Source organism: Echeneis naucrates, chromosome 24 (assembly GCF_900963305.1).
Source record: "Echeneis naucrates chromosome 24, fEcheNa1.1, whole genome shotgun sequence".
Classification (NCBI taxonomy): Eukaryota; Metazoa; Chordata; class Actinopteri; order Carangiformes; family Echeneidae; genus Echeneis; species Echeneis naucrates.
This window is the reverse complement of record NC_042534.1, coordinates 19,341,195-19,354,536: the sequence shown is the minus strand read 5'-3', so window position 1 is coordinate 19,354,536 and position 13,342 is coordinate 19,341,195. Positions and strand designations below refer to the sequence as shown.

General features: G+C 42.9%; 1 protein-coding gene and 1 pseudogene across 7 annotated transcripts in view; one reads left to right on the top strand and one right to left on the bottom strand.

Moving 5' to 3' along the window:
- The first annotated feature begins 3,482 nt into the window (after positions 1-3,482).
- On the top strand, positions 3,483-5,862 carry LOC115038276 (uncharacterized; annotated as a pseudogene).
- Positions 5,863-11,962: 6,100 nt separating this feature from the next.
- tab2 (TGF-beta activated kinase 1 (MAP3K7) binding protein 2) overlaps positions 11,963-13,342 on the bottom strand; it is a 28,263-nt gene continuing 26,883 nt past the window's right edge. For all 7 annotated transcript variants that reach the window (XM_029496137.1, XM_029496134.1, XM_029496131.1 and 4 more), the window contains one exon: positions 11,963-12,828. In XM_029496137.1, the coding sequence (XP_029351997.1) occupies positions 12,689-12,828 (140 nt within the window). In that variant the 3' untranslated portion in view covers positions 11,963-12,688. The remainder of the gene's footprint in view (positions 12,829-13,342) is intronic.

The following is a 13,342-nucleotide window of genomic DNA, read 5'->3' as shown; positions in this document are numbered from 1 at the left end:
GAGGTCACAACCAATCAGATTATTCGAGGGCGGGTATTAGTAGAATGGCGCCAAATTCATTTACAGGCTGACCGGCGAAGTAGGACATGTGCTGCTGTAGTGAAAGGAAAAAACTTAAAATGTTGAGGTTTTTTTGTTTGTTTTTGCGAGAGTAAGAAAAATGGCTGAAAACAACATGAAATCAGAGTCTGCTGCCCGGAGTGTGGTGATCGGCGAGACTCCTGTAACAAGTTATCATGAATTACGAAGAGCTCCGAAGAAGCGGGTGACATATTTGTATCGGATTCAGTCTCCAGCACCCGAGGCTCTCCACAGAGAGTGGAAACGGCAATGCCTGGGGGTACGTGTTCAACTATACCTTTCAAGAGGTAAAAGAACGACGAGAACAAGAAGTTAAAATCATGTGTTTCATACCCACAACGGTTCGCCTGCCGAGTCCTCGTCCTCCAAGGCCGCTGACTTTGCGGTCTCGCAGGAAAAGACATCTGACCCGGATCGCTCCTTATCCGTCGAGCGTATATCTCGCAGCGCCACCGAACTCCACACCCTTCCCCGCAGGTTAGCCCGAGCCAATCTTCAACGGAAAGTGCACCGGAGAGAGGATGTGACCGACGGACGGCTGTCCGCCGTTCTTTTGAACACGGTGAAAGCCATGGTGTCTCACCTGCTGAATCACGTCATCTCAGTTTTTTGTTCGGAAATCTGCTACGGCTGCATCACCCCAGTCAGAGGGAGCACGAGTGTCTGGTGGACGCGCCGGACTACTTCTACCTGAAGTACTTTGAGCAGGTGAACAAGAGACTTTGGACGGATAAATTTATTCCCGCCATGTCCCATTTCTTACAGATATCCCACTAATGCAGAATACGTACAAGTCCGCATTGCGCAATACCCTTTCCTGAGGGATTTGGAGGGAAATGGCTATGTATGTTACAAAGTTTGGTAGTTTTCTTATTCTGAAATTGGGCATCTTCATGTAATTCTAATTTATGGTTACGTGTTAGCTATGCTCTTTTTTTCTTTTTTGTATTAGCGTACCTGGCATCAGTCCCTGAAATGCAAATTTAAAGCAGAGCGCGTACCTTTAATTCATGACTATGAGGTAAAAAGTTGTAAGGACAAATATGGGCGGAGACAACCAAGAGAGCCTTCTGAGGCTGCGGCAAGATGTTGCAGATCTGCATCAGAAGATGGCATATTAATGATTGATTGTTTTCTGAGTGGCAAGTTAGCCTAAGTTTGAATTAACATAATAAATAACTTCATTGTTTATTCTTAAAAGCTTTAATTATTTGCCTTCTGATATTAATAGACATAAACTTCCCCAATAAAAAAGCTCAAAAAATAAAAATAGATCAGTGAAACAAATATCCTTGACTTAATCACTTTCTTTAAAGAATGTCTTTGAGAAATCTGTGAATGAGGAAGCTCTTTAAAAATTTTTTTGTTGACAGTACTATTCTTAGGGAACTTAGGTTAAAAAAGTGCTGTGATTAAGGTAATTGAATTCAATGAAAAACAGAAACTAAAGTAAGCACAAATATTCCCTTGATCTACAGATTATAAACAGTCATGGCTAACCTGCGTCTTTGAAAACTTCGCATTTTGGTCTTATTTTCAGCATGCCCAGAGTCTGGAAGTAGCACATTCGAAACAGTGTAATGCATTGAGGCGTTCCAAGCAAAAGGACATGTTCACAAAATTATTGTAGACGCACTGTTCTGAGTGTGGTTTGCCACCAAATTTTTCCATGGTTGCAGAGATCACATTTGGATGGAAAAAAGTTTTTGCATCTCACATTAAACTTTTGCTTTTCAATTTTTAAACCCAATAGGTGCCGACTGTAATTGGTGAGGATGCATCCTCTATTGAGAAGCATGCACATGATCTGCATATGCCATATAAGAAGATGCAACCAGACACAAACATGGTCAAAGACCGCATGCAGCAAAGTTTTGCATGGTGGCGGAAAAAGATATCATAGATAGCATGACAGTTCAGGATGTACTGAAGAAATACTCTTTCTGTCAGGCGTAAGTGATATATGAATTGTAGTACATCCAATCAATTTTTAATGCACGTCTGAAGTAAACAAACCAAGCCAAGAAAGATTTTTTTATTAATAAGAGTGTTCTTAAATCTTAAATTGAACTGGTAAAATAAGCGTTGCTGGCTGAAGATTTACCAGATATTCTCTTTTATTTTTATTTTCAGTTATAGATTGTATGGTAACTTTTTGTTGCTTGTGTGGAGAATGTAATTATTTTGTCTTTTTTTTTCCTCACCACCATGAGTTAATGGATAAGTCAATATGCTGTTTTAAGTAATGTCATAACAACAGTAACCAGAATTTCATAAAAAATGTTTTACCAGAGGTTTAATTTCTGTGGTGGAAATTTACCAGAACATTTTTTATGATTATGTTAGTGTGTCATTGCAGTAACTCTCACCTGAAGGACTGTTGGATGGTAAAAAAATGAGTCCCTGACCCTCACGCACGCATACACACACAAATGTTCGAAGAGTATATTTCATAAACTGTTAATATCTTTACAGACTTATCATTATAGACATGTAAATAATTTCTAACATCAATAAACTGGATGACACATTTGACTATTTTTGTTGTTGTTGTTTTGAGCATAAATGTCATTGTAAAGCTCAAACTATTAGGGTACTAATATGTACCCTTGTCAAGGGGTACAATCCATGTACCTTTGAGGGTACTGCCCCAGCTCCTTATCTTTCTGAAAAAAATCTCACATACACCAAAAGCTGGGCATTATCAGTAGTATCTGTAGACTCATCAATGGCCAAAGATATGAATGGTGCACTCTGAATAGCTGCATCAAACTGTATGAGTACATAATGTTGTGGCGGAAAGAGGTGGAAAGAGGAAATCAGGTTGTCCGGACACAGGCGTCAGATGGGGAATCTCTTTCTTCACATCAGCCCTACTAACAATGTAGTCAGAGACAGAACGACCAGCAAAACGTGTGACATGCTTCTTATACCTATATGTGTGTGTTGTGTGGATAGCCTTCAACTTTATCTTGACCTTCAGCCAGCGACTGTGCAGCTCTGTGTATGTATGTGTGGTGTAGTTCTCTTTCTTAGCACCCAGATGTCTTCTACTTGTTTTGACTTGCTAGGCGCCAGAGTAGGTCTTTGCTGTTGACACTTACATTGGGATTTGTTTGATTTTTTTTTTCCACACCTCGTCTTTTTGTTTTCCCTCAAATAATGTCTCAGCAACAGCGTTTAAGCACTCCTTCACAACTGTCCGATCACTAAAAGCTTTTTTTTATATTGTCCCAAAATCCACAATACCTTTAGTGAACATTCATTTGCATGTTGCTGGGCTGTAAATGTATGTGTGATGAGTCGGGTAGATCTGTCATTGGGCTTGCAGTTCAGTTATTTTGCATGCCCTCAGCTTGGACTTCAGGGGATAATTTGAGAATCCCAATCTGACGGTCGGAATGGCAACGATAAATGGAAACGGATCAACAACTACGACCACGACATGCAGATGCGGGAAAATCTGCAAAAACAGCCGAGTCCTCAAGCTTCACCAGGCCAGGATGAAGTGTTTGGAGAGGGGTGACACACCACAGCACATGGGCACCACACCTGATGAGACGCAGGAGGAGCCGGGCCAGGAAGAACCCCATAGAGCCCAGAGCCTCCATGTGGCACAATCAGCTCTCCCAAATCTCACCCTGGGGATGGTTCGAATCAAGTGGTCACAGGCCTGCGAGACAACAGAATGGGAACAGATTGATGAGGACGTCAACAAGGTGCTCCAAGCATCTGTGAAAGGTGATGTGGATTGGAGGCTGTGAGCAATGACGGCAATTATAATCTGCCTAGCCCAGGACCAAAACACTATGTGCCACATCATGTTGGAGACTTGATCCTGGACTAATATGAGCAGTTCAGGTTGAGTCTCAGCAGGAGCTGCAACATCGGAGGGGCATAAGCTGGAGGTTGGGATAATCACAGGCTGCACCTTCTCAGTAACTTTATTTGCCCTAGCGATGAATATGATGGTGGATGGTGGATCAGGGATCCGTCAGCCACCGATCAGGGCCTTTACGTGACAGTCACATGACAGTCACCACAGAGTCTGTACCAGGATGCAGATGGATCCTGCAAGGGCTGGAAAAGCTTATCCAATAGGCACGGATGAGTTTCACACCAACCAAGCACAGAGCACTAGTGGTGAAGAAGGGCAAGGTTACCGACAGGTTTTGATTCATCATCGAAGGGAAGCAAATTCCAACCATTTCCGAGAAGCCAGTGAAGAGCTTGGGAAAGGTGTTTGACAGCAGCCTCAAGGACTCCTCATCGGTGCAGTCCACCTGCCAGGAGTTAGACACTTGGGTGAGATCAGTTGACTGATCCAGCCTCTCAGGCAAGTTTAAAGCATGGATTTACCAGCATGGTATTCTAAATCAAATCAAATCAAATCAAATCAGATGTATTTGTGTATAGCGCCAAATCATAACAAAGTTACATCAACGCACTTTACATATAGAGCAGGTCTAGACCAAACTCTTTCTAAAATTATTTAAAGAGACGCAACAGATTCCCCGATGAGCAAGCACTTGGCGACAGTAGCAAGGAAAAACTTCCTTTAAGAGGCAGAAACCTCGAGCAGAACCAGGCTCAGGGGGGGCGGCCATCTGCCTCGACCGGATTTCTGCCAAGGATACTTTGACTGCTACTTGTCTATGAGGTCCCCATTTCCACGGTAGAGACCTTGGAGGTGCTGATGTACTCAAGAGATCCAAATGTTGTCCAGGCTGGAGTAGAGGTGAAGATGGGAAGAAAGTGGAGGACTGAACCTGCTGTGCTGGATGTCGAATTGTGGCTGTGCCAAAAAGAGTTGGTGGGCATGGTGGCCCATGGCAGAGCAGGCTTGGGGCTGTTCCCAACACCTCGTTACAGGGTGCACAAGGGGAAGGAAAAGCAGAGGCAAATTCAGGAGGAGGTGAGAGCTACAGTGGAGGAAGGAAGATCAAGCAGGGCAGTTAGCTTGAAACAACAAGGGGCCTGGATGAGGAGGGAGCATGCAATGGATTGGAAAGTCACCTGGTCAGACCTATGGAAGGCAGAGCCACACCGCATAACCTTCCTGATTCGGGCAGTGTACGATGTACTGCCTAGCCCGGCGAACCTCTTCACCTGGGGAAAGGTGGAGACCCCAAACTGCTCTCTGTGCTCAGCCAGGGGAACATTGGAGCACATCCTGAGCTCCTGCCCAAAAGCTCTTGGCGAGGGCCGGTACACCTGGCGTCATAACAGGTGCTGAAACTGATTATAGAGGCCATCAGTGAGGGTATCAGCACCTGCAGCCGGGTGTGAAACATCACCAATGGTGCAATAGCGTTTGTCAAGGCAGGAGTGCAGCCAAGGCCAGGACACAAGACTGTGGGAGCAGGAATCCTGTCAACAGCCCAGGACTGGCAGCTCTTAGTGGACCTGGAGAAATTCCCACAGCACATCATCAGCACCACTTTGAGGCCAGATATACTTCTGGCCTCCGAGGCTACCAAGAACATCCTCATCATGGAGCTGACGGTGCCATGGGAAGAGCATTTGGGGCAGGCTCATGAAAGGAAGAGGACCAAATATGAACATTTGGTCATCGGCTGTCGAGAGCAGGGCTGGAAGGCGAAGTGCATGCCCATCGAAGTGGGCTGCAGAGGATTCATGGGGCAAGCACTCCACAAAGCCCTCGGAGGAGGAGGAACAAGGACCAGAGCTATCAAAAACATCACAGAGGCAGCTGAGAAAGCATTGAGATGGCTCTAGGTCCGGAGACAAAGTCCATGGGGACAAGCGAATGCCACCTGAACACACACCGCGATCAACATGGGGCGGCCGCCTGGAGGAGGGTGTATAATGTTGAGAAACAACAGTGGAGATCAATGATGAGGAGACCAGTGAAGGACTGTCAGAGGAGGCAGGAAAGGCTGTGCCTCATGTGTCATCATGGAAAGAAAAAAATGTAAAAGGAAAACTTTATTAAATGGTTATATTTATCCAGTGATTTGCACTATAAAGTTATTTTTAATCTAACTTCACCAGTTTTAGATTATTTTTTATTCAAAATCGCTGAATTTTCACATTTACTGTTCAAATACTGAGAAGAGACGTGTGATGAGGCAGCAGCCGTAAGAGACTACGGACCCATTCAGCCAATGATGCACCGGGAGGAGGGATTTTTTTCTATTCAGGGCACAAATAAAAAGCAGACAAACTTGACATGGCAGGGGCATGAGAGAGGAGAGACAGAGGAAGGAGCAGAGCCGGAGCAGTGTCAGCGAAAGCCGGGACAGGAAAGGGTCGGAGCTGAGCCATAGCAGAGTTGCAGCAGAAATGGCGTACTACTATGAGTTAAACGACGGGCCTGAACTACAGTTACCAAAGGCCCACGCGAGGTGAGGGTGGCGTGGAGTAGACCGAGGAAGGGCTGACGAACTGGCTCTACGAGGGAAGGACAGCAACTCCCCCCCTCGTATTGGACTATCGTTCCCTCAAGTTGGCCCTCTCTAGTGAATCATAATAGTTTTAGTATTTTTCTTAGTTGTAGCATTTTATTAGCTTCAGTCCTTCTCTGTTTTATAGTCTTTATTAATTTTAGTATTTTTATTTTAGTTTGATACATTTTTAGCATAGTTTTAATGGTCGCGTTCCTGGTAGAAAACAAACTCAACTCATACTACAACCCTCAATTCCCACGCTGTTGCTCACCACCCAATTTTTTTCTTTTTTTTTTACCTCAAGTAAACCTACCTACCTTCCCCACTTTATTACATTAGGATACATACAGAAGTGCATGGTGAACATCAATGTCATCAGGAACATAACTTCCCGGGCCAATCGCAAGCCTTGAATTACTGCAGAGGTGAATGGAATGCCACATTTAAATCTGGCAATTTGGGGGCTCTGACAACAGCTAGAACCTCACCTGGGCAATAAAGTAAACAAAACGCGCCCACAGACTCGACATGATCGAGTCCATAATGACCACCTGTATCTATCTCTGTGTGGTGTGGCAGCTGCACGACTGCAGACTGGAAATGTCTGGAAAGACCTTCAGTGAGTGTCATTAGTCACAAATGCTGTCTGACTAAAGCAAAGGACTCCATACTTACACCATGGAATGTTATCATTGCTGACCTCTGGGAGGAGGTACTGCAGTGTGAAGAGCAGAACAACCAGGCTCTGAAACAGGTTCCTCCCCAGGCCAAAAGACTGTCGAACTCCAAATAAAACAACTGCTAAAACCACAGTTTCGTACTGTACAATCATCACCTTTATGCATTTATTTATTTATAGTCTCTTTTTAAATATTTGCGCTATTTACATTTTCTGCTATCTATTTCTTTGTCCAGTTTTAATGCTGTCGCAGCTTCAATGCAACGGAATTTCATTCACTGTGTACCTGAAGGACAATGATGTTTATCTATCTATCTATCTAACGATTCAAGTGAGCGACAGGAGCCAACTCTTGATTGGGATCTGACTTTTTTTCCACCTATTTTTTCCTTTTAAAGCCATGCAAGATTAGACATGGTGGTGGTCTGTTCATGTTGAGCAGAGGGGGGAAGGGATTGGTTACAGACACACATACAACACAGTGAGCACAACACCAGGAGGGAGAGCAGAGAGGGAAAGAAAGTCAGCGTGACACAGAGAGATAACATGTTGGAAAGGTGAGAATCCCCTTTTCCGGTGAAGTGCTGACCCACTGAGCTGGTGGGAGACCAAGGGTTCAGTCTGCCCACATCTTACCCCGGATTTCCACCGGAAGCGGCTGTGCCACGGTTTAGCTCCATCCTCTGCCCAGCGTGAGTTCACACCGGGAGCGTAGCGGTGCGGAGGCTTGAGAGCCAGTAGTAATCGCGCGGCATTACACAGTCTCGCGAGAATCCCGCGAATAACGGCTTGTAAACGGAAACAACTACAAAGAATAGTTTACTTTGCCTCTGCCACGCGAAAGAGCTTCATCTTCTGATATTTCCTGGGATTTCTGCTTCCATCACGGGGAAGTAGGCCATTAGGTAAGTAAGTAGGCTATTTTATTTTGAAAGGTGACGGAAGTTTTATGTTGAAACTGTATCTGACGTCCTGTCTGGTGCGATCCGATGAATTATTGATGCGGTTAAGAAGCGGCCTTCGCAGAGCCGCGGCTGGGACGTTGCTGATCCGCTCCGCGGCGCTCTGGATGGCTATCTCATTGATTTTAATGGCGGCTGTTTGCACCGGTGATCGCGGCGCTTCTGCTCCCGGTGGAAATGTTATACATTTGTACCAGCATAGAGGTGCTTATTCTTTAAGTAATTCGCCATTGGTCATAGTGAGCGCTACTAGCCGCTGCCAAAGAGGTGGGTCGGTATAAAAGCGGCAGTTCTCCCATCGGTTCTTCCTCTTTGCACTCCCGTCGTTGGCCTCTGTATCCCTTCCGGTTCAGAGGTCGTTCGGCTTGAAAGGTATGGCCTCGCGCAGCTTCACCTCGCTGGTTGTTTGCGTTTGACAATGTGCTTAAAGCATTGGTGTTGTGTTGTAGGGTGACTGTATGCTGCTGCGTTTGTTTGGCAGTGGTAAGTGTCCTCTCTCTTTGCGTTAAGGTTGATGCTATCAGGTGGCTAATGTTCGTGGCTGCTGGAGTCCACCCTCCTCTCTTGTGAGTGTGTGTGTGTATGTATGTGTATCCTAGCATGCACCGCCCCATGTTCAGTGCATTTAACCATGCTAATAATTTTCTGGGTTAGGTGTTACTGTAGCCAGCTTATTGAGGCTGCTGCTGTTTTATCTCCTGCTTCGTCTCTGTAATTAGGTAATTGAGTTTGCTTTCTTTTCTTTAGCCTTATTTCTTTTTTGTTTTGTTCATATGTGTTTGAGTGGCTCTAATTGGGCAGTAATTGACCGCTTTATTTTAAGTTTAAGCTTGTGACCCGCCCATTAACTATAATTTCTCTTAGTTTGATTTTTATTGACTTTGTTTTGTTGCAACCCCACTAATTTGTTCTAGTCTCCCCTTTTCAGTTGCAGGAGGCCGATGGTGCTGGTGATTTAGTTAGTGGTGGCATCCTTCTGGCTTGTCTGCTGTGTTCCTGGGAGTGGGTTACTCTAGAGTGTGTGTGTGTGTGTGTGTGTGTGTGTGTATCTGTCTGTTTTGTGTTTTTTTTTTTTTTTGTTTTTGTTTTTTTTTAACAAAATTGTTATTTAAGTGTATCTTCATAACTTGGATCCACATCATATTCAATTTAAGTAAACAAAACTGTGCCTTGGCTTGAAGAAGTAAATCTCTGGGTGAAATTCCAAGGGTGGCGTTGCTGACAACCTTAGCTTTATATCCTTTCGCCTCCTCGCCACGCTTGATGGCACTGAGACTGTGTATTGTAGCAACATCCATCTCCTCAGAATCTTCTCCAAAATGGGACGGATAATAGAAGAAAGGGTAGTGCCAAGCTTAATAAAAAAAACTAATTAAAACTGTTACCTGGATGCTGCGTTTTTGTTGTGCCCATTTTAATCTATTTTGTTCTGATTCTTTATACATGTCTGTTTCAATGTAAAAAGTTCATAAATGATAAACATTCAGAGATTGGGCCTTTCTTCTGATTGAGTTGAATCTCTGGGTTTTTGCACTATATGGTTTATTTGTAGCATTATGTTCAAAGTTCAGTTTGTTAAATGTATAGGAATGCCATATGAATCATTCACTTGATATAATTTATTAAAATTGATTACTACTAATCATGTTTCCTCAGTCTGTCTCTCCCAGTTTCTCTCTTTTCCCCGTAGGTGGTGAATCACTATCCCAGGTTCCTGCAATGCCTACTGCTCCCATATTTCTATCAACTCCATACAGCATCATATGTTCCTGCTCGCATTCTCTCTCCTCTCTGAGTTTGGTCTCGACCTGTGATGTGTAAAGTGCCTTGATTACTTTGATTTGGCGCTATATTTAGAGTAAACACAAACTTGTGACCAAAAACATGGACCAGACTCAGTGTCTAACTCCCTAACAAACTTTCGCTCTGCCCTATGTGCCCTGGGGATAATATCTAACTAGGCCAGTGAGCGATGATAGCTAACAGGTCTTTGGGGTCATCAGGTGGGAAAGACCTCCTTTCCCCGGTGTTTCATTTAGTTAGGCCCACGGCCTTGGCATAACTATAATTTGGTGTTTATATATAAATCTGATTTGATTTATATACATTATTCATTTTGAGCATAATTTTACATTCTTTTTGTAATACATTTAATCAACAAAAAAATCTAAGGAGTTTCATCATCATCAAATCATTTTGGAGCTGAAAGAGCCAACTCTTAAGTGAGTGAGCCTAAAGATCCAGAATTCCAATTACCATTGTCTCTACCTGTCAGTGCTCGCCTGAATTGTTGGCTGGGATTGGTTCAATGCTCTTACTGCCTTTGCTAATGTCAGCTCTGTGTTATAGATCCCTAGAGCCCTAGTGGTTTATTAAATTGTCTTTTATCAACTCCACAGGATCAGTTAAAAAGATTCTTTATTGATCCCCAAGAATAAATTTGTCTGGACTTGCATGATAGCATAGCTGTATTGACACTGAGAACTTCATTAATTTCTGCTGTCATCTAGTGGAGGTTCTCAGGGAAGTATCACAAACCAGCATTCAGAATAGATTTTTTTTTTTTATTATTTTTACAAATAACTTATCTGTTACAAAGACAGTTTACCCAGCTAAAATCAGAAAAAAACAAAAACAAAAATCTTTTAGATATCCAAATTCTTTTTTTCCATTTAATAAAACAAGAATGATTCTTCACACCGAGTGAAATGGGTATTTTTGGGTTGGAAAAAATAAACAAATATGGCGTAAGTGCTTAAGAGACAATAATTCATCTTTTAATTTGAAATTGGTTTATAAAATAAGATGTTGGTTTTAGAAATGGCACTTGGATGTCAAAAATAGATTATCAACACAAATTCAATGGTTCTTAAGGCACTAATGTAAGGCAACGTTTCACAAATGTGGAAAAACAAAACAAAGTAACTACGCCACAGTTAAGGTAAGTTAATGACAATAGGTAAACTTTAGAAACACCCTCTTTCATAAAAACTAAGGAGGATGCAATAAATGAGCCAAATAAAAGTAGCAGTTTACAGCTATGGAAATGTCTTGGAGTGTAACACTTTCCTACAAGAATCATTTTTGGTTTTTGCCTTGTCTGCTTCCAAGATTTTGTAAAAATTCTGACCTGTTGCCTGAAGGCATGGCAGGACCCATATGTGTATTTCTGCATTATAGAAACACTTTCAACAGAGACATTCACTTTGATCTTTGGAGCTCAGAAACATAGGGACTTAGTCCAGTCAGCTGATTCAGGAGCAGCAAGATCATGATTGTACTGGAGAATGAGTGTCTCTTTGCATTGAGGTGTAGCTGTCCCTATACATTAAACCTACATTCCAGTTGTCAGATAAAATGGCAGTTTATAATTTTGCTTTTTGACCTTTCCCTTCCCCCAACAGTTCCAAACATATTAGGTGTCCTAAGAAGAAGAAGAAAAAAAAAAACCCCTCTAAGATTCCTCCATCGCCTTCCATTTTGCTGCATCTGCAGATCGTACACAAGAAACTCAGCAATGACACAAGCAATGAACGGACCCAGCAGACGTAGCTTCATGATGACTGCTCTACTCCTCTTCTTCTGCAAGGCTTCAACTCTCACAGATATCAAGTAAAAAGCTTAAAAAGGGAGCGTGGTGCTTATTTGTTTGAAAAAGGGGAAACAAAATGAGACAAAAAGTTAATAAAGTCTATAAAGCTATACTTACAGGAAATACAAGTGATTCATAGTGTGAGGAATAAGGCTTTTAAGGCACATTCTAAAATTATGTACAGTAAAAAGCTCAAGGGAAGTGTCAGCCTCCATGTACTGTACATAAAGCATGCAACTTGTTTTTTTTTTTGTTTTTTTTGTTTTTTTTCATCAACTCATGATTGAAGAGAAATAAAGGGGATACTCAGGGGGAGCACAAGAGGCACATTTGAGTGGCAGCAACACTACCACTTCCCCTTTTAACATCTTGTAGAAACAGCAAACAAACTTTTAAGTCCATGAGTAGTCTGTTAGTTTTCCCTTCAATGGTGAGTAGTGGCTGAGCACAGCTTCCAATCCCGCAGTCACACCACCACATAAGAAAAACAAATTCATTCAGCAAAAGCCCCATCAGCACCTGTTTTATGTGTGTAGGTGTGTGAATGTGTGCCATCACACTGCAAGGCCACACTCGTAATACTGTAAGTGGGAGCAGCAAGGTATCCCCAGGAGTAAAGTGTCACCCATCGAGCAGAAAAAGGTGGAAGTGACCCCACACAATCTGAGTCTCTAAGGTGAGGTATCATCTGACTCTGTCAGCCTTTGGGAAGAAGAAACACAAGTTGTAAACACTATCCAGTCAAGCCTTCAGTGGACAGCATTCAACAAACCTTAGAGAGGAAGAAGAAAAAGAACCCCACTCTCCAAAGGAAAAAATAAACTGTCTGCACGATGAACAATGACTACACCTTGTCCCATTTTTCATACACATAGGGAAAGAGGACAGAGTGGCCCTTTTCTATTCTACTTTGGTAGAAGACAGGCGAGCAGAGAAGGGAACGCTGCATCACAGCCCCTTTGGCTCAGAAGTGCCGTGGGAACTCGCACTGTTCACAGCGGTTTAGGGCAGGATGGTTGAGGAAGGTGCAGGCTGTGCAGCTCCACTGTGTCCCCTCATCCTCCTCCTGGGGTGCAATGGGCTTCACAACCTTATTACCTGGGTCTTTGACAGGGACATGGAGAACAACAAGAGTGTCAGCAAAGAACATATCACCAGAGAAGAAGAGAGCATTTATCCATGAAGTGATGAAAACATGGACATCAAAACTGTTTACATCTGTGGCTGTGGTAAAGTACATACATTCAGCATGCTCATATGTCCTGTTATTATTGCTCTCTTGGCAGTGATCTAATGCAAACACACAACCTGGAGGCCTTCTTTAGGTTCAAGAGGAAAAAGCTGAGCAACCCAACTTCATGTCTTCAGTACAGTGACACAGAGCAAAGGAGTGGAATTTATCATACAGAGTTGTTAAATCAAAACATTGCACTTGTAACAACATCCCCACTTTCACTACAGACCCATTGGATAAACATGAGGCATTTATAATATATCACAAATAAGTATAAATATCAAGTCGAACTACAGTTTGTGCATTCATAAATGTTTGCCTAACCAGTTCTGGTTGCTACATAAGGCTAATTATTGACAACTGTTGTTGACATGTTCACATGGT